Below are 20,505 nucleotides of genomic sequence, written 5' to 3' on the forward strand. Positions count from 1 at the left end.
TTTACACACCATCTCTATAGGTGATCGTCCTGTCTTCATCCGTCTTCTCTGTGGTCACATCCTCTCCCACTACCTTCACTACTATTCTGTTTTTTTTTTTTTTTTTTTTTGTATTTGAGGGGCCAGAGTGGGAGGGGAGGGGCTTCTCTCCTCGGACCATTCCACACATAATTGATTTTAGCCTTTTTTTATTATTACTCTTCGCTTATTTCAATTGGCTTGTCTTTTTTAATCACACACCCACGGAGAAGGAACAATTACGAAACGAATCATAATCATCACGAACAAAATCACTTAATCGATGGGAATCGAAAACGATTTTCATTGAGTGAATCTCATCGGAATTTTTGTGTGTGTGCAGCTTTTTTTTGAAATTTAATTTGACAAGGGCCTTGTGTTTTTTTTTATGGAATCGTTTTATTTGATAGGTGGGGGATTCCGTTTGTTGAAGAGATAATAAGTCGTATACAATTTTGAAACAAAAGAAAAACGAGTCTCGACGCTGTTTGTGCTTTCACGTCGTTCCCAAGTATTAGAGCGGATAGGGGGTGTGTATTGTGTCATTCGAAACGATTTATATTCCCCTAGCCCACCCTCAATTCATTTTTTTTTCTCTATTTGCGATGCGATATTGTCATTTTTCTACCTGTTCTACTACCAAGTACACTATTTTTTAAATGGTAGACAGTGAGAGGGAAGGAGGGTCACGGCACAGAGTTTTAGTGCATGTTTTGTTTCGTTGTCCTCATCCGTTCAGAAATGGCGCAGGCTGAATAATTATTTTTTACTGGTAACTTTTTTTTCTACTCTCGAATTATTCTTTTTAACCTTTTAAGTTATATTTTGATTACTCTTCTTTTCGATCCCATTTTTATGGTCTTTTTTTTTCTAATTCTCTTAAAAAATTATCTTGACATCGTCGGCCACCTCTTCGATATTCTTCATTTTTATGTGTCAGTTTTAAAAAAAATTTCATTTGCCTTTTTATTCTTCCGCCTCTATGTGTGTGTGTGTGGTTGTGTATACTGTACGTGGGCTCGTGCGGGAGGACTTGCACCAAATCCAGGAATCGCAAACGAGGTTTTTTCCCGTCTGCGTGAACAAGCTTAAAAACACATTTTTGTAAGGAAAACCAAATTTTTCGACTCACTTCTTCCTATAATTTCCCTCCCCCCACTCCCCTGATGTGCCTTGATAAGCAACTCACAACCCACCAGTTGTTCTTTTTGCCGCAACATAATTTTATTCATTCATTAGTATTCACCATATCCGCCGCTAAAAACAAAAAAGTCGTCGCCGTGCATTTTTGCAATTTATTTATTTATTTTCAGCAACAACCACAAAGCGAAAATTGTTCCGTATGTCGTGTCGCGTGTCTGTTTATCCCCTCACTACTATTTCACGCCGTTTCCAGCACACACACACCGCAGCTGCAGCAGACAAAAGAGAAACACTCTCGCAAAAACACTTTTTAATGATGTCCTGATCGCCGTTTGTCTCGACCATTCATGAATGTCCAAAATCGTTCGTTTTATTTTTTAATTTCAAAAACTCCGGGGTCGATTCTCCCTCAACTTTTCTTCTTTAAATTTTTTTTTTTAATTCTTTTTATCCGATGATGATGATTTTATAATCGTGTCATCTTTTTACGATCATGGCGGCTGTGTGACTCACTCGAAATGCTGGGGGTAGTCGAAGATGAAAAAAGACCAACTACTATCAACTACAAGATACACAGAAGAAGACAGAAGAATCTACTGATGAGGTGTGCATAACTATTTTGTAATCGATTGATATGAACAAAAATACAAGATTGTTTTTTTTTGTCGCTCCAAAAAATGGCGAATAGATTTTTTCGAAAAACTGGGGAAATTGAATTACATTTATCGCGACAATGTTGCTAGGAGGGGCGCAATATAGGGCAGTTTGGTGTACGTTGACGATCGTAATTCAATCTCGATTGAGCATCTATCATCAGTGCGCGAAGCCGAAAGGGGTGGAATGATGATGAACATTAAAAAGGGTGGGGACGGCGATGTAGATATAATAATAATTGCAGTAGCGGTTTCTTCTTTTGGGGGAAAGATGACGTCGGTGGGTTTGCGGGCGACAAACACAAACTGATCGTTTGTCGGCTGACGGCGACATTTGTTTGCGACACGGTCGTCGCCCACCAGTCGGAGAAGATCATCATTGCCAACCATCTTGTTTTTCCTAGTTGCGACTGTCGTCGTCGTCTCAGTGGGAAAGGCGGATGATGATGACTGCTAATCTACTCCCGCTCCCCCCACCCCCTCCTTTTTTCTTATCTTTTTATTTTTTCTTCCTCTCGAGTCATTAGAACGACACTGTCATAAGTCAGTCGTCTCTTTCTTCCCTGTGTACCAACTGGAGGAGAGACTATCGATCGACTGCTAATGTATGGCCAGATGGAATCGTATCGCTCGCTTATAAAATATGCCAGCAAAAGGGAAAACATATTTCTACCCTCTCCCCCCGTCCTCCTTTTGATCTATGCGCAATTTATTCCTCGCATCTTCTTCTTGTATATACTGTCGGCCATCATATGATGACTGCCGCTCCATTTGACCTGGGCTTGCCTCATTCGATTCTCTTCAAACCGTTTGGTTTTTATTCTTCCCCTCCACAAAAATGTAAGGAATAATTTTTTGATAATTTATTGAAAAGAGAATACTTGTATTAAATGTATCGTTCAATCAGCAGGATTCGTTATTTCAAAAGAAAAACCATTGGCCAATTTCGAATGTGGTGGTTCGTCTGTTTTCAGAATTTCCCTGATCATCAGTCAACGTGGATTCGTTTATACCAGCGGGCGAGTAATTATTCCCGCAGTATACATATTACATGTAGGTAAGTCTACCATAAGTCCGTCTATTTATCCAATTAGAGCAATTTAGAGTTAGCCGAGGCAATCGTCTACATTATGCGCCCAGTAGTTCATCAATTTACAAAGAGGGGGGAAGAAGCTAGGCGCTTGTTTTATTCGCGGCTCATGGCAATGAGTTGCGCTTTACCGCATTTAACGCTCTTAGATTGATTACAGCTAAGAAGACTTTGAAAACAGACAAAAAATAACGCGGGTGCCGATGATGAACGATGCCCGTATATTATGTCCGTGTACGACGAACAACAATTAAGGATAATAAAACTAACGAAGCCATCAATTATTGCATTCAAGGCGAATGAAAAGGGGATCCGCTATAAATCTAGGAACACGGTTGACGGAGTGATAAAAATACCAATCCCGCTATAGTCGCATCGTGATTTTCGCAAGTGAACTCCGAAAAACAAAAATTTTACGCTCAAAATAAAAAAGAATGAATTTCCGAGTTTTCTCTTATTATCCCGCTGGATATCGTTTAGAGATACACCGGCGGTGTATGTCCTGGTGGATGTGTGTTACAAGGAAGAGGGGGGGATTTGCTCTCTTATTATATAATAGCTTTGAAGAGAGAAAAAAAAGAGAAAGTGAATAGAAGTAAAGGGGGTCCCAAAACTCATTCTATTAAGTGGCGATTATAGTCTCAGAGTTGTCGAGTGAATGCGTGGGGCAATTGTCGCGCCGCGCCGCTTTTGGCTTGTCCCGATGGAGAGACTCGATTTGTCAGGCTCTCGCCACCTCTTTCTTAGATAGTTATATATATTCTTTCGATGGCTGTTTGCAAGATAGAGACAGACCGCCTGGCCTTTTTATTTCTTATTCGTTTTTTCCTGCCCCCTTCTTTGGTTGTATCCCGTTTTTTCTTCTCTCGTGATACGACAGAGAGGAGGGTCGCAATAGTATCTCAACTACACGCTTCATTAATTTGAAGGGTTGTATGCTGCTAGTAGTAGTGTAGAACAGAGCAGAACTCTATAGCGGCAGTCAGCAGCAGGATGGTATAGTAGTAGTAGGAGACTTGACAGTAGAAATGGGACGTATAAAAGGAGCCGCATCACTTTCCAATTACCGAGATTGAGCCAGGAGGGGTTGGTGATGGGAGTGTACATGGGGTGGATTGATATACACACACACCAGTACGGTACAGCATTTTTTATAAGTTTTGTTTCTAAAGAAAGAGAGATAGGAAAGAAACGAGTCAAAGAAGCTTTTTGTTTTTCAGATTTCGCCATCCATTTGATCCTCTGCCATTCGCATTCAAATGATCCACCAGTGAACGAATCATCGCCATTTGAAAAAGAGACGACTAATTGAATTGAACTTTTTCCCCCTCTTGCAATAAGCCTCGAGTTAGATTATTCCTTTAGATTTTGAGATTTGTATGTCGAGGAGCTCTCTGTTTTCTGTCTCTACAGTAGAACACAAGTTTATCAGGCCGTCATCGCTCCTGGAAGTCGTTCAAAAACGATTCCATTTTCTCGACTTTGCCATCAACTTGCTACAGGCTTTGATATTGTAATAATAACTGGAAGGCCCATCCGAGAACAATGACGATGTTTGATCTTTCCAATCGTTTCTGGAACTCTTGCCAAAATGGACTGAATTATCATATCGTTTTGGGCTCCGATTTATTACGGATATTTACTTTGAACGATAATATCGCCGGATTAACTTGAATCTCATCCGGCCGTATCCGACTTCTCCCTCGATTCAATTAGAAATGAGACAACCGGAGAGAATGATTACGTGAGTGTCGATGGCGATCTGCCGTTGACTCGAGCTTGAAAGTTACGTGTTTTTGCGTACAGTACATCCAGTATCTTTAGGATTTCCGTTCACTTGGCGGCATCAAAGGCATTGTTGGTAAGGCATGGCGGAGAGGAACACAACTGACGTTGATGGATCCGGTCATTAGTTCGTGTTACAACAGCAATGGGCACGGGTCACACACAGCAGGAGTCAAAGAGGCAAGTTATAGACGCATCTAGAGAGAGGGGGGAGCGGGCGACACTTTTGCTCTTTTTATTCCAAGACTGTGACGATAAACCATCGTCATTATTATCTGAAAACACAATTGTTGTTGTTGCTGCCGCTCTTGCGGTTTCCGACTGGTGGGGTGGGGTGGGGGAGTCCGGCATCAGTCGCTCTAAAGACATAATTCGATTAATTCTTCTCCTTGGACCCCTCCCCGTGAATTCTCTCTCTTATAGGACCCGCCTGACATTTACGTGCATAAATACACAAATAAGAATGGGATTGGGAACGGGAACAATCTAGCTGCTTGACATTTAACAGGAAATTCACCCTGGATATCCATGTGTGCGTTTGTGTGTAATTGAATCAAAACAAAGATTTAACGCACCGGAAACAAAACAAAAAAATAATAATAAGAAGAAGAGTGTGTAATGGCCCCATCGCGATTCTTTTACAATACAGTATATACATTTAGGATCTGTCGAGCCAAAATTCCGTCATTGGCTGGATCCGCCGTCCAATTGGAAAGGAGCGATCCTGCGCAGGACGCTCAGCATCGGACCAAACCACCCATTTGCCGCCGCATTTAATACTCGGGCGACTTCTTTTCCCTGTTATTATTGTCCATCCAGACGACAACCCGGAAGGATCGTCCATTGCTCAAGTGGCCTCTAACCGAGTGAAAACATCTTTCGCAAAGTTTCTACCGACGTCCCTAGTTTTTTTGTCTTTCAAATGGCAGTTTTGCTGTTGAATAATAAAGAAAGTCAAGACTGTTTGTCCATCAACAAGACGGGCTATCCGGCCGACAGCACGGCCCACGACAAGGAAGAAGAAGAAGAAGAAGAACTGGAAGATTCGTCCAGTCGTCGGCCGTCGTTCCGGCAGTTGCCGGCGGCCCTGATCTTCAAGAGTGATCCGTCTTCGTGCGGGAACCAGGAGCTGCTGCTGGCGGAGGAGAATAACAAGCTCCAGTGTCCGCAATCTCCACCGGGATCTCCGTCGGCCGACGCCCAGAATCGCGATCTGCAGTCGGGGAAAATCAAGCCGAGGAGGAGTCGAACCAACTTCACCCTGGAACAGCTGGCCGAGCTGGAACGCCTTTTTGAAGAGACCCACTATCCGGACGCTTACATGCGCGAAGAACTTAGTCAACGACTGGGACTTAGCGAGGCTCGCGTTCAGGTCAGTTTCTCACGTGGAATTTCATTGATGACTAAATATTTTAATTCAATTCCATTTACACAAACAGGTTTGGTTTCAGAATCGACGAGCTAAATGCCGGAAGCACGAGAGCCAGGGCCACAGTAAACACGACACTTCCATCCTGTCGTTCGACCCGATTGGACGATCCATTGGAGCTCATCGTTCGTTTGGTGAACGAACTTCAGCCTCGAGTGTCTCCCACCATCACCACCACACTCTTTTGCATCACGTGATGAACGAGAACTCTATGGGCATCCACCATCCTCGATTATCCGTTGGCGGCAACTGCACTAGCGTGACCCAGCAGCCGGTAACGACCACTACGACCGTTACGTCATCACATTATCACCACCATCTCCAAGGAATGGCCAGCACTAAACCGGCGACACCTTACTTAATGTCGTCTCCAACAACAACGACGGCCGCAACGACTTCCTCTCCGGCGATTAGCGAACGAAGTCGAGGATTGGCGATTCCGCCTCTGCCATTACATCCATTCCCGCGTTTGATGGATGCCAGTACTCTTTTGGCGGCACAACAGGTAAAATTTGAATTTGAACTTTGATTCGCTGATCAAATTTAACATATTATTGCAATTCATTGAAATAGTATGTGTCGTCGTTGAATAATGTCAACGCCAAATCGATACCGGAATGCGGATCGGTTCCATCGCTGAGTCCCCCGACTGCGTCTCTTATTGCTCCACCTGTGACGATGATTCCGCCAGAGACTTTGGTCAGTTCGACGCCGACTTCTTCGCTGGCCTCGTTCTTCCTCCATCCGGCTTCGCTGGCCGCTTCGTTGGCCGGATATCCTCCTCCACCTCATCCGTGGACCATCAGCTGGATGAACGCGGCAGCGGCAGCCGCTGCCGCCGCCGGTTACGGTTTTGTTAGTAACCCAGCAGCTTCGGCGACGGTTGCCATGGACCTGACGACAGTCCCGTCCGTTCAACACCGGGACCCGTACAATTCCATCGCTGATCTCCGTCTCAAAGCTAAACGTCACGCAGAGGAACTCGTCGATGTCTCCTCATCCGGCAACAACAACAACAATAACGGTGACGACAATCCATCTCCAAATAGTTCTCTTTCGTAATGTATTTTTTAAATTATTATTACTTAAATTTCCATTATATAAAATGAAAGTGACAGAACACGTTTCATCCATCATTTGTTGAATCTGTGCTACTCTAATGTGTTCAATAGTTTAGTGCAGACATTATCCCTTTTTCTCTCATTATTCTCTGTATGTTCCACTGTATATCTACAACGAAGAGAAATACATTTCAATGGTGAATTGTGATTATTTAGTCAAATCGACTATAATCAACAACATTGTGTACAATGAGGTAATCAATGGGAGAACTCGAATGAATAATGAAGCCATCAATTTGAAATTATTTGCGTAGTTGAGTTATCTATGCACTACGTAATGGAGATGCTCCAAGTAGTGGAATCAGCCGTTATCGTCTTATATGCCTAATAGATATTAATAAAAATGACGATAAATTGAAAATTATGGGAACCTCTTATTCCGTCTAGACTGCACCGTAAATTTACTATATATAGACGACGTGTTTTTATATTGATTGACTGGCGATGGCGGATCTTCCCGACTGACGGCTGCGACTCGTAAATCCAGCGCTCTTAGTATTATACAGTTGGTATATATCGCATAAGAATAAAGAAAGAGAGCCGTACACGGTTGATTGGATTAGGCCCCGTTAATGCCAGCAGTGCTGGCTCCTAGCTGGACGGCCCTAGCTCATCTCCCCCCTCCTACACTGCCATACACCACCTCCGACTGGCCTCTTCTTCTTCTCCTCTCTTATCATCATCATCAAAAGATGTAGTGGACCCTTCATTTCTCTCTCTTTCATGATGATGTAAGACTATCATAACTATTTCCAAGTCAGCTAGTCCACTACGGCTACTAACTACCTAGCAGCACTACTCCTATCCGCTTATACACAGTATATCTTCCTCTGTGTACAGTATATTAAAGTATCCACTGCATTGGACGAGGCGTACAAGCGACTATATGATACATACAGAAGTTCTGGCTATAAATACAATCAAGATGAAGATTACCAATGTTTTATCGCCGCTCAATGGACACTGTTGAAATGATCTATTGGATTTTTGGCTCATCAGGAATGATGGCACTGGCCCTGGTGATATGTTTATATTCACGAATACGGCGACTAAAAAACCAAATTTGGTAGTTACAACCGCCAAAAATATGTGTTTAATGTAACAAAGCTTTTAAATCGCATCAAAAATTTTATTTCTGAATAATTTCTTAATGACAATCGTTACTTCACTTGTTTTCACTTGCTATTTGCGAATTGCAACGCTGTTGTCTTCCTGTCATTCATTTGAGATTCTATTTGTGCTGCGCATGGACGTGAATATGCAACCCTCGACTGTCGTCCCACAACATACTTTTTACTAAGGTTAGTGTTTGCAAATCATAACATATTCCGAAAAGTGCGAAACCATTGGTGTTATTTGTATTGGTTTAGAATCGAAGCCCGTAAATGATGTATTTTGATCTTATAAAGTGTGCCATGTAAACAGTGCTGCTCAACCAGGTTCGATTAGACTATTAAAATAGTGTGGCTATGTCAAATGTGATTAGAATCTAAAAAAAAAAGAATTGCTAAAACTCGTAAGCAGAAACAGTGATAACCACCAGGGCCATGTGACGTGTGATTTGTCGGCGATTAGAGTATTGAGTCAGAACGCTCATTTCCATGTGGAGGGTGTAGCGATTTGGACCAACAATGGGTCGTACTAGTTGTAAAGCTCCTACGAATGGCAAATTTCATTTGAATAGTTTGTTTTTATCGTCGATTACGTCACATCTGGGATACCTGTGTTTTGAGTCTGAGAGATTCCAAAGAGACCGGCCTCGTTGCCTTCCAGAATCTCGAAAGAAGAATGATAGGACCAAGTACCGACAGCTACAGCTTGCATTCGACTCAACACCTTTCAAAAAGATAATTGATGTAGCATAATATTTTAAGTCAAATTAGGTTATCTTACCATAGGTTTCTCCAGGCGCTTGATGGTGGGTACTAGCGAACGAGTCATAATAATAACAATCATAATGGAGGTCGTATACATGGTTATGACTAAAGTATTACCGGCTATATGTTGGTAAGTGATGGTCTGCGTACTGTTGGCCAGACATCGGGTATCTCGAAGTGGGCATTGTTTCTTGCACAAAATGGACTCTTGATGGCGTTGACTTGGAACACAATTTTTGACATTCATTTTTTATTGAAATTGATTAGTAAAATGCTGTAACATTTTTGCTTTGGACTCAGTTTTTGGGGAGTTTATTTTCGTAGTTTCAATTTGATCATTTTTTTTTTTAAATTGATTGTTTTATTTAAAGAGCTGGCTGTTTTTGGTGCACGGCGCCACATGCTTTGGCAACATTTTATTCCTTAAAACAAAAAACACATTTGGCTGGGAGGGAGTCGTGCAACGGTAAAATGTAAAGTAGAAAAAGGTATAATCTTGCCTATAGAAAAGGGAAATAAAGAATCGATCAGACAGATCGTCGTCAAAAACTTCAAAGCTGCGATTTGTGTGTGAAGCGGCAATTTCAGGAAAGAATACTCAAAAACAAAACGATATCCTCTTTTATTATTATTATTATTATTTTACTTTCTCTTCGATGGCCTTATTTTGTTTGAATAGAAATCGTATGTCGGTCATACCAGTAGTAGAACAATCAAAAGAGAAGAGCTAACAAATGATTCTTTGGATACAATCTACATGGGGATTAACTTAATTGAAGAAAGTAACCATCATTGGGCCGCCCCTTGTTTTTTAGAAATCGTATTGCGTGACGTAGATGAAAATTTTGACGACGGCGACGCCACTGAAGACGCCGTTTTGGTACATGTCCATGTTGAGGAAGAGCTCAATCTCTTGTGGTCCGACGATGGACTTTGTCAGGGCCAGGATGGCCTGATTGGGCGACGATGTCGACCGACGTAAACTGAAGACGTTGCGGTCGACTTTGAGTTTGCGATCGACCAGGTCGGTCGGAGCCCGGACGTCGTTCAGTTCCAAATTGAATTGAACGGTCGCCGAGGCCCAGAGTGGACCGCGCATGCTAAACAGGTCCAGGTGGCCGGTGCGGGCGGGGATCGGAATTTTCGATGGCAACGTCAAAAAGTTGTACGAGTAGGAGACGGGCTTGCGCAGGCATTCCGTGTCCCAGCTGTGGCACTCCAGACTGACTCTTTTGCAGCGGCTGTGCAGTGCATTTTATGTGCAGTTTAATCAAGGTGATATTTTTAAAATATGCCCCGGGTTCGTTTGGTTTGCGGGAGCAGGTGGATCAAAGCGGCAGCGTAACAAATAAAAGCAATTACAAAAGAAATGTTGAATCAATGTCGGATTATTTTTGTTTGGTTTTCTCTACCAATTAGCTGCTGTAGTTCTAGAAATAATGAAATAAGCTTTTACGTACTTGCGGTGCTCGGTGTCACGGACGTAGTTGGGCGGGCAGACGATGGCGTTGCAATAGTAACCGCCTCGAGTGTTGAGACAAGTCTCTTCCGCACGACACACTCCCGGTCTGACGCATTCGTCGATATCTTTTTTGTTTTATTCAATTTGAAATTATTTCGCGTTAAACGGTATCCATGCAGTATAGTAACGTATGAAATAATTTTACCTTGGCAAGTGCGGTTGTCGGAAGCCAGACGATATCCGTCGGGACATTGGCACGAATAACTGCCAGGCTCGTTGACGCACAGACCGACGCACAAACCTCCACGGTCTTTGTACAATTCGCACTCGTCGACATCGTGACACGACCTGTTATCGGCAGCCTGTTATATGAAGGATTTTAGATAATTTAATTTTGATTTTATTATTTTTTTTGACTTAATATTTACTAATATTAATATATACCATGAATATTATATATATTATAAATTGTTATGATGAATTGATATAAATTTTAATGTGCCAAGTTTTATAGATTTTATATTTTTTTTTGTCATATTATTTGATTTAAATTTTTAGTGGCTTTCGGCTATTTCTGGTCTCTTCTTGTAGAGTAGGCCGTGGTACGCGTAGAGTAGGCCGAGGTACGTGTAGGCCGTGGTACGCGTAGAGTAGGCCGTGATACGTGTAACTTAGGCCGAGGTACGTGTCTAATTAATCTATTAATCTAAATTAGGTTAGGCCGGCCGGCTTTCTCTTATACAAGAGACGTAACTCGGCCTACTCTACGCGTATCATGGCCTACTCTACGCGTATCACGGCCTAGACGTATCACGGCCTACGCTACACGTACCACGGCCTAACTTTTCATGAATGTAGACGGCCAGCCGGCCGAGGAAAAACGGCCAGCCGGCCGAGGAAAAACGGCCTGCCGGCCGAAGAGAAACGGCCTGCCGGCCGAGGAAGAACGGCCGGCAGGTGTAAGGATCTTATCTTATGGTGTACCCGACATATATATATTACCAGGGTGTAACCCGACTGACAACTGCACTGGTAGGAGCCCCAAGTGTTGGCACAATTCTGTTGGCACAGGCGGGCCGTTTCGGCGCATTCGTCGATATCTGTAAAAATATGCAGTAGCAAGTAGTTAATAGTTGAGTAGAATTTTGCTGTGTTGTTTTCATTACCAACGCATGAACGGGGATCCGATCCTGAGCGGAATCCTTCCTTGCAGTCGCACCGGTAAGATCCGGGCGTGTTGGCGCATTGTGAATTCGGCGAACAAATCTTAAACAAATGTGAAATTACCTACTGTCCATTACTTTGAATTGTTTGACATTTTTCATACCTGCCCAGCGAATCGTGTACATTCATCAATATCTTCACACTCCCGATTAGCTCCGATGGTGTAGCCTGGTTGACAGACGCAGACATAGCCGCCTGGGCGATTTTGACACAACTGATTCCTCTTGCAGTCGTGAGTTGCCTTGGCACACTCGTCGACATCTGGAAAATAACGTTGGTATTTGATCATATCTGTCGTTTTCTATAAAAGACTAAGAGACTATACCTTGACATTGTGTTCCTGCGCTGTTCATTTCATAACCGGGATCACATTTTTGGGTGTTGAGGCATGTGAAGGATCCGATCGTGTTGGTGCATTGGTGGCCACGTGGACAGGGACTTCCGCGTGCGCATTCGTCAATATCTTTTGTTTTCCAGTTATTAAAAATTTTAAAAATTATTTGACAATTTGAGAACTATTAAATGATCTAAAGACAATTTCTTTCGTAGCAATTAGTAGCAAGCTACAAGCCAGATTAGTATTTTAAAAGTGATATTATTAGAATTAAAAATAAGTCAAGTCTACTGAACCATTGCATCGGCCTCTGGGTGCTGGTTCGAAGCCTGCAGCGCATTGTGTAGGTTGAACACAGCGGCCCGTCTCCTCGTCCAGCAAGGTGTGCCCGTCTGTGCGGTCGTTGCATTTCTTGCGCTCGCAACGGAACGAGCCCTCCGTGTTGCGGCACTGATAGAGCGGGCCGAGATTGTAGCAGTCGTTTGCTCCCGATTCGCATTCGTCATCGTCTTTTTTTAGTAGTTTGCACATAATTAGTAGTTAATTGCATACAATCGTGCCATTGATTCTTAATTTTCGCATGCTGATTACGCCATTTCAGCCTCTTATTTTTTGTTTACCTTCGCATCTGCCCTTTTGGGAGTTGTAGGTGTAGCCCGTGCCACAGCTGGCCGTACGGAAGCAGGTGTAACTGCCGATCGTGTTGTCGCACCTCTGCGAACTCAAACAGTCGTGGTAGTCCAGCAAGCATTCGTTAATATCTAAGTTGTTTTTTTTTTTATGCCAACGAACAGAGTCGCCATCGAAGCGCATGCCAATTAGTAGCGAAATGCATAAACTTAATAGCGGCAAGTTTAAAAAAAAATGGCGGCTCATACCTTCGCAGAATTGAGTGGCTGTGTTGAAACGGTAGCCGACTGCGCAACGGCAGACGTAGCTGCCCACTGTGTTTTCACATTTTTGGTTGCCTCGACAAGGATTCGGGTCATTTGTGCATTCGTTAACATCTACAATCAAATATCAGTCAGACAGGAATCGATTTTTTTGTTTTCGAAATCTTTTCATGAATTACCAATGCAACGACGGCTGTCATCACTAAAGATGTAGCCTCTTGGGCAACTGGGCGTTCTGGGTGGTGGCCGATTCGTGCTAAGTGGAGCTGATGTCGTCGTCGTCGTCAGAGGATTGGGTGCGACTGAACTTGAAGTTGCTGGCAGCTCGTTAAAAGGCACGCAACGATAACCTCCTCGTTCGTTGACGCATTCTTCCGTCTCCTTGTTGCAATAATCTCGGGCTTCGACACACTCGTCGATATCTAATCATTATTCGTAAAGATATTTTAGGACAAATTCATCAGAGATATTTCGCCGAAAACATGCTCAAAGCCATTCCTCATGCACATTTTAAAACAGGTTGAAAGCGTCAAGTTGTTTTCTCTCAGTTCTCCGTGTGAATTAGTTCATTAGGTTATGTTTCAATGTTGCCGATGATAATTAGCGCATGCTGGAAGTGATTTTGGTCGACAAAACGTCGTTCCCTTCATACCCTGACAATTGCGAGTGCGTCTTGAGTAGCGGAAACCGGCCTGGCATCTGTCGTTCTGGCTGGAACTACCAGGACGAGAGGAAATTGTCGAAAAATTGGGTTTGGGGGTTGTTGCCGATGTTGTACTCGTCGTGGTTGAAGCAGTGGTCGTAGTTGTGGACGTGGTTGTTGTTGGTCGAGTTGTAGTGGTTGTTGTTGAGCGTGTTGTAGTTGTTGTTGGGCGAGTTGTAGTTGTTGTCGGGCGGGTTGTAGTTGTTGTTGGGCGGGTTGTAGTAGTTGTTGGGCGTGTTGTGGTTGTTGTAGTTGGCCGTGGCGTTGTAGTTGTCGTCGTTGGGCGTGGTTTAGTTGTTGTTGTTGCTTTGGTTGTTGCTCTTGTTGTCGTGGGTAGACTTATCGGCTCGCATCTGTAAGTGCCGACCATGTTGACGCAACGTTCTGCCGGTGGCCGGCATGGATTTGTTCCCTCGCGACATTCGTCAAGATCTTTGAACACGATTGTTTTTTTCATTTCTCTCAACACTCCACTTATTTCGGTGCGCAATCTCTTAACGCTTCAATTTAAATCAGACACAGAAAGTAATTGAAGGATTCTTACCTTGACACTCTCGTTTCTCTGTGTCGTATCGGTATCCCAGTCCGCAGCTGACGGGCTCACGATCCACGCAGCGGAACGTTCCCACGGCGTTGACGCAGGTCCCAGAGCAGTTGTGAGTCCCTTCGGCGCACTCGTCCACATCTGCCCCCAAAGTTGCAAAGAAATTAAATGTCCGGTTTTCATTATGAAATGGAAAGACCCGGTGAAATATTATTCCCTTAAATTTTAAAAAATTCCACACGGAACATTGAACGTAAAAGGGGTACCAACGAATGTAAAACACGCAAGCGGGAATAACATTTAACCACCACCACCACCATTAAGATTCGAATATTTCATTATTTTTCAATTATTAAGTAAAGTGCAAATTATTATTTACCTGATTATTACGAGTCATTGACTGTGAACTTTGTGCTTTTAAAATTAATTCTGTTGTGCTACAAATCTGATGAAACGTTTTACCTTTACAGAAACGCTCTTGTACACTGAAGCGATGGCCTGCCGGACAGAATGGATAGGGACGACAGTCGAACGAACCGTAATTATTGACACACAACTCGGTCTGAGTCGTGCAGTTGTGCGATCCTTCAATGCATTCTTCAATATCTGTTGCATTTTTTAAAACAAATTAATAAATTGTTACGTTTATCTTTCTATAATAATAGTTGATGCACCTTCACAGCGTCCGGTTGATGTGTTGCGGCGGAATCCAGACAGGCAAGGCGTCAACGGTTTGCATCGGTATGAACCGGCGGTGTTGACGCAATCGGATTTCGATGGTTCACAACGGTGAGTCCCTTCCTCACATTCGTTTATATCTTTTGATAGAAACAAATTTTTTAAAAATTACGCTCGCCACATTATCGACTGAAGATTTTACCTCTGCAGCGACCACCGCCCGCCTCTTTGCGGAATCCTGACGGGCATGAACCGGATGAGTTGTGCTGTTGGCGTGCAGCTCGTGTTGTTGGAGGAGCAGTTGTAGTGGTGGTGGTGGTGGGAGTAGTTGTTGTTGTCGTCGGTCTCGTCGTGGTTGTTGTGGTCGTCGTCGTCGTCGTCGTCGTGGATGAAGTGACACGTGAAACGGGAATCGGACGCGTGTTGAAGTCGGTTGTAGTCGTTGCCGGGATACTCACCGTTTGCAAAACGGGTCTCAGTTGTTCACATCGGTACGATCCGGGTACGTTGACACATCTTTAATCCAGCGTGATTATTATAATGATTCAATATTAGAGTTTTAATCTATTGAACTGTTTTTTTTTTTACTTTTCTGCCAAGGTGCAATTGTGATTGTTGTTGAGGCACTCGTCCATGTCGACACATGGGCTCATGGCGTCGGCGACGTCGGGTTGGTATCCCGGCGCGCAGGCCTCGACACATTCGTACGATCCTTCCGTGTTTGCGCAACGCTTGTCGTCGTCGCACAAGCTCAAATCGTCCAACTGTCCGTTCAGACATTCGTCCAGATCTGCAAAGATGTTGTGGTTACCACAGCTCAAAAAGGATAAGGCTCAAATTCTACCGTGAAATTCTACTAATTCGAACTAATACTTTTCTACTGACATTATCCGTAAGTAGGAGGAGCTAAGAGTTTGTTTTTTAAAACTATTTATGTTCCAATGAAATTCGACTGACGAGAGAATGAGACAACGAAAATAAGATGTTGATCAAATCGATTCATCTGCCATGAATAAACTTTGTTTATTAACGTCAAATATTTTGGTGGTTCATTGAAATGAACGACAGATGTCCAAACAAGTCGAATTTCATTGGAACGATAATATTGCAGGCAAAAGAACTAAAAGACAGTGATATTGGAAAAATATTCTTTTCTAGAAAAGAATGAACGGTTGGGTTCATTTATTTCAACGAGATTTGCAGAAGGCCAATACTGCCACCAAGTACCACTGCCTACATTGTAGAATTCAAGCATCATCACACCACGTCTATTGATAACTAGAACTACGGAGCGAGAAAGTCGAAGGCGCATTAAGAGATAGTGAAGCAAGTATGTTAAAAAAGTCCACTAGAGAAAATTCAAAGAGAATAAAATTATTTTTGTATCTGCTGACCGATGCAGACTTGTTCGTCCTCATCGTAGGTGTAACCGGTTGGGCATTGGCCATAGTTGGGAATCTGGTGATGATCATCGACGTCGTGGTGACGCTGGCCGGTCGTGGTGGATGCGGCGTCGGCGCTGAGTGGCTCGCAATGATAGCGGCCCAGGTCGTTGATGCACATTTCCATTCCGTGCACGCAAGTATCGAGACGCTCGGCGCATTCGTCCACATCTGTGACATGATAAGGAGACGGACCGGCATTGCCCGCGACAAGAAAACCCTCAACCAGTTAACAACACGATTGGACAGGAGACGCAACACACCAGACAGGTAAGCGGAAGGTTTAAACCAAGCCCCGATTTTGAAGAAAACAAAATCTTTTTGGGGAAAGACAAACAACTGAACTACAACCACAAATTTTTAAAATGACAAATAATGTTGTTGAACATGCAACTACTAACCCAAAGACGGACTGAACTACTCTACTGAAAATTAGATTGTCAAGTAAAGTATTGAAAAACAAGCGAAATCAAAGAGCAACGTACATTATTATAGGTATAGAACTGTCACGGTACCTTCGCACGTCTGTTGAGCCGTGTTGAATTTGTATCCTGCCGGGCAAGTGACAGATGGACCAAGTAAACTACTTTCGTTTCGGGCTTGACAGGTATAAGATCCTTGGAGATTTATGCAAACGGGTCGCGTTTTCGGACAAGTTGCGGGATTTTCTTTGCATTCGTCAATGTCTGTTGGATAGACAATAATTTGAATTTCATTTTTACTTTTATTCATCTGTTTTGATTTGATTACCGATGCAAGTTTGGATTTGGTTGTTGAATCGGAATCCGAGTGGACATTCTTCGAGCTGTGGTCTGCGAGCGCAGTTATAAGAACCGATCGTGTTCTGGCAAGATGTTTGAGCTGGGCAAACTGGTGGCTGTGTCTCGCACTCGTTTACATCTTTAATTGATCAATTCATTTAGAAATTTATCCAATCACAATCACACAAATTATGTTTCAACATACCGTCACAAACTCTTGATTCGGGGTTAAACTTGAAACCTCGCGGGCAGCCTCGCCCCTCGCTACTGCTTTCGGGTAAAGCTGCGGCTTTAATAGCAACGGATTCATTTAATTTCATAAATTAGTTCTTGTTTAAAAAATAAATAAAAAGGCGGTTATTAGATTCTACCTGGTCGGGATCCGGTGTTGACAGGACTATCTTTCCGTTCGATGCAAGCGAAACCCCCGGGTTGATTGACACAAATTTGTAACAGTACGTCGCAATTGTCGGCGCCGATTAAACATTCATCGACATCTTATTTTTTAAGTTGAAAAACAATTAAGTTAAAACAACAATTAATTTAATTAATTTCACCACTTTACCTGTACAGGTCTTCTCGTCGGAAGCCAGCTGGAATCCGGAGTGGCAGGAGCATTCAACTGCTAATCCTGTGTCGGTACACTTTTGCGAACAAGGGTTATCGCTCGAACAACTGCAAAAGCACAACTCGGGTAAGCTTAACTCAATTTTCTAAACGAGCGTGTTTCATACCGATCGTATTGCGTGGCTTGCTGACAAGATTTGCCATCGGCTAGTAGCTGGAATCCTTCACGACACTCGCAGCGATAGGACGAACCGCCAGTAGGAACGCAAACATGGGCACATAATTCTCCAGGAAAGCGGGCGCAAAGGTCTTCATCGTCTTCTGCGGAGTTTTGATTCCGTTCTTGTCAAACACGTTCAACAAATATGCAAATGAATTTTTAAAAAATCATTCTCACCAATGGAATTCTGTTCATCAATCGGATAGCTGGGCAGCGCTGGGGTAGGTGGAGGTGGTAGAAATGGTGGTATTTGAGCTCTGGGAGTGGAGCTAGGAACGCGTAGGTTAGGAAGAGGATTATCCGGGAAAACCTGTTGCAAGTTAAAATTCGTGTCTCAGTCAAAAGAAACCAACGAAATAAACTAATCGATGGACTAGACCTGTGGGAGCGTTTGTTGACAACAGGAGCGGTAAGCGTCGTCCCAAGGAGCACCGAACTGGAATGCTCTAAAAGTGCATCCCATTGACATGGATCCAGCTACTAGACCCAATTTGCAACCTTCGCAACAATCCTGGTGGAGTGGGACATTTAATATGTAAATTACAGTTACGTGATATCATTTCTTTAGGCCGTGTAACAAATTTACTAAATAACTTTTTTTGTTGGTTAAATCTCATTTCCGGTGATAGGGAGGGTCAATAAACGCTTAGCCACTCACTTTATGTGTTTCGCCGCCCAAATCTCGGTTGACCGAACATTCCCGATCCGCCCTGGCCGACTGTTTGCCGAGCTCGCACTGTCGCTCCCTGAAGCCAGCAGTGATTATACGCGTACGCCATCAACCAGTCATAAAAATGTAAATATTACTTAAATAATATTTGTCAAAGAATGTGATCTTATCAGTGACATCCACAGGTCAACAATGAATGGGGTGGGGTGTAGCAACTTGCGAGTGCCCACCCGCATTTTTGTGATCTGTGGCCTCATCAATGTGGAACACTAAACAACAATTCAGGTATGTATTGGGCGTGTGATACGTGACGTAACGCGGCCATATTTTTATTCGAGAAACGATGTAAAATGGACTTTGACCAGCCGATTGTCCCATTTTAATGGAAGTGGCCTCAATTTTTAGTAGATCACAATAATGCGATGACGACCACGAAGCGCATTATTTGAGTTATAAAAGTCTAAGGTGCGCGCGTGATTTTAGAACAAACCTGTGTTTGCGAAGGCAGCAAATGTGAACGGCTGAAAGGCAGATAGCTTGTTGCTCGTTACGGATGCCCACCACCTAATATTGTATAGAAATTTAATCCATCGTTAAAGTAAATCAATTTATCGTGATTGACAATATCCAACCGGTGCGGGGAAGGCGGCGCATTGCAAGTTCTCCACGCCCCATTTGACACCGAGATTACAGCAATGAGACAGAGGCTGTTCAAAGTCACCTGTATTATATCAAAAAGATTCCATCACGTCAAAAAATGTCAAGTACCGATTACAGCCAATAGTATTATCGAGTTATTGCTGGGGCCGGCAGCTGGCGGCAGGGATCAAATGAGTTACACTACCGAATGGATTTATTTAGAAATTCTGGAATCTGATATTTGTTAAGTTTGGGTTTTCGTTGTTTTTTAAATGTAACCGATGGATTTTACAACAGTTTTAGCGCGCCCTGGCATCGGCAGCAACAGCGCAGCTGGTTTTTGTTTATTTTGAGTTGGAAAACCCATCGGAAGATGCGGAAGCTCGTACGGATGAATGCCGACAAACAGACGCGACTCTAGTATACAGAGTAATACTGTATATGTATTTAGGACTGTGCCCATGTGTACAGCCGGCCGAACATAAAGTTTCTATAGTCCTATCACCCGCAGAAAGATTGACATGCTCCCCTTTTCCCTTCGCTTTTCGAAAATGTTTCAACTGATAACACCGCGAGAAGAAAAAGAGACTTTTCCGCTTTTTCCGTAGGTGAAAGATTTTAACTTTATTTTTTAACTCTCACAAATAGCTGGTGAAAGGCCCAAACGCTAAGCGATTCCCAACTGATGAATTGACGATTGAAATCTAAAAGCCTTTGGCCGAGTGCTGACGGGCTCCACTTGACTTCAAGTGCATTTTCAGTATAGATATTGGTGAATTTTTGTAAGCGAACCATAGTTCCAGGAATTTCCCATCGGACATAGTACATAGACAGTGAAATTATACGGCCTCGATTGAAGTGTAATGGAAGAATTTTTTTTGTTTTTTTATCTTGTCAGATTGAATGCGTTCCAGACGGAATGGGCTCTATTTGAAAATCACAGCAAGGCACCAGACCTTTAGTCGAGACTTACCGTAAACGTCTGTGAGAAGAAGGAGAGAGAGTCCAATCAAGGGCAATCTTGTAGTCCAGTGCCCCATTTCCTTCCAATTATTTAGCTTTCTTTGAATTTGTAATAGAAACAAATTTCGCTTTTTGTTTAGATTTGGGGGTTTTAAGATTTGACAGTAGCTGTCACGCAAACGGTGCGCTAAATGGCGCACAGTCGCACACACACAACAAAACTCACTGCTGTCTAAACAATCAATGCAAGTCCAGGGTTTTGTTTGTCTTATCGTCCGCACTTTTTCTT

The 20,505-nt window shown here is 43.1% G+C and overlaps 2 protein-coding genes and 2 long non-coding RNA genes across 9 annotated transcripts; 3 read left to right on the forward strand and 1 right to left on the reverse strand.

The window, feature by feature from the left end:
- Positions 1-76: 76 nt before the first annotated feature.
- On the forward strand, positions 77-7,387 carry LOC124312116 (homeobox protein aristaless-like). Its single transcript, XM_046776591.1, has 3 exons — positions 77-6,061; positions 6,129-6,623; positions 6,692-7,387. Exons 1-3 carry the CDS (start codon positions 5,612-5,614, stop codon positions 7,178-7,180), a joined length of 1,434 nt encoding a protein of 477 aa, XP_046632547.1. The 5' UTR covers positions 77-5,611; the 3' UTR covers positions 7,181-7,387.
- A 1,217-nt stretch (positions 7,388-8,604) lies between these two features.
- LOC124312039 (fibrillin-3-like) lies at positions 8,605-20,357 on the reverse strand. Of its 6 annotated transcripts, XM_046776444.1 has the most exons (32): positions 20,227-20,357; positions 19,247-19,335; positions 19,105-19,178; positions 18,603-18,690; positions 18,324-18,455; positions 18,122-18,254; positions 17,892-18,066; positions 17,723-17,832; positions 17,529-17,654; positions 17,363-17,446; positions 17,147-17,296; positions 16,912-17,082; positions 16,349-16,567; positions 15,543-15,744; positions 15,157-15,470; positions 14,951-15,094; positions 14,739-14,882; positions 14,277-14,417; positions 13,209-13,451; positions 13,015-13,143; positions 12,757-12,897; positions 12,433-12,645; positions 12,128-12,265; positions 11,906-12,063; positions 11,745-11,844; positions 11,581-11,678; positions 10,784-10,940; positions 10,577-10,703; positions 9,234-9,337; positions 9,133-9,164; positions 8,961-9,075; positions 8,605-8,895 (listed from the first exon to the last, which is right to left on the reverse strand). In XM_046776444.1, the coding sequence occupies exons 1-32, from the start codon at positions 20,291-20,293 to the stop codon at positions 8,747-8,749; spliced, it is 4,467 nt and encodes a 1,488-aa protein (XP_046632400.1). In that variant the 5' UTR covers positions 20,294-20,357; the 3' UTR covers positions 8,605-8,746. The 6 variants fall into 6 exon arrangements, with proteins under 6 accessions (XP_046632400.1, XP_046632399.1, XP_046632398.1 ...); XM_046776443.1 differs by lacking the exons at positions 8,605-8,895; positions 8,961-9,075; positions 9,133-9,164; positions 9,234-9,337 and adding an exon at positions 9,723-10,357 and having other exon boundaries at positions 17,892-18,045; XM_046776442.1 differs by lacking the exons at positions 8,605-8,895; positions 8,961-9,075; positions 9,133-9,164; positions 9,234-9,337 and adding an exon at positions 9,723-10,357.
- LOC124312248 lies at positions 15,732-16,284 on the forward strand. The gene is made up of 2 exons (XR_006910445.1): positions 15,732-15,846; positions 16,113-16,284. It is a non-coding gene; the product is annotated as an uncharacterized LOC124312248 (long non-coding RNA).
- Positions 18,650-20,249, forward strand: LOC124312245. The gene is made up of 3 exons (XR_006910443.1): positions 18,650-18,740; positions 18,800-18,899; positions 20,152-20,249. It is a non-coding gene; the product is annotated as an uncharacterized LOC124312245 (long non-coding RNA).
- Positions 20,358-20,505: the final 148 nt, after the last annotated feature.

Source organism: Daphnia pulicaria, chromosome 8 (assembly GCF_021234035.1).
Source record: "Daphnia pulicaria isolate SC F1-1A chromosome 8, SC_F0-13Bv2, whole genome shotgun sequence".
NCBI classification, from domain to species: domain Eukaryota; kingdom Metazoa; phylum Arthropoda; class Branchiopoda; order Diplostraca; family Daphniidae; genus Daphnia; species Daphnia pulicaria.

Coding starts and splice junctions, on each gene's coding strand:
- LOC124312116 (XM_046776591.1), top strand. CDS start 5,612: ATGGCAGTTTTGCTGTTGAATAATAAAGAAAGTCAAGACTGTTTGTCC. Junction 6,062..6,128: donor TTAGCGAGGCTCGCGTTCAG/GTCAGTTTCTCA, acceptor TTACACAAACAG/GTTTGGTTTCAGAATCGACG. Junction 6,624..6,691: donor CTCTTTTGGCGGCACAACAG/GTAAAATTTGAA, acceptor TCATTGAAATAG/TATGTGTCGTCGTTGAATAA.
- LOC124312039 (XM_046776442.1), bottom strand. CDS start 20,293: ATGGGGCACTGGACTACAAGATTGCCCTTGATTGGACTCTCTCTCCTT. Junction 18,691..19,104: donor TGCTGCCTTCGCAAACACAG/GTTTGTTCTAAA, acceptor TGCTGGCTTCAG/GGAGCGACAGTGCGAGCTCG. Junction 14,418..14,738: donor ACAAGAGCGTTTCTGTAAAG/GTAAAACGTTTC, acceptor CTTTGGGGGCAG/ATGTGGACGAGTGCGCCGAA.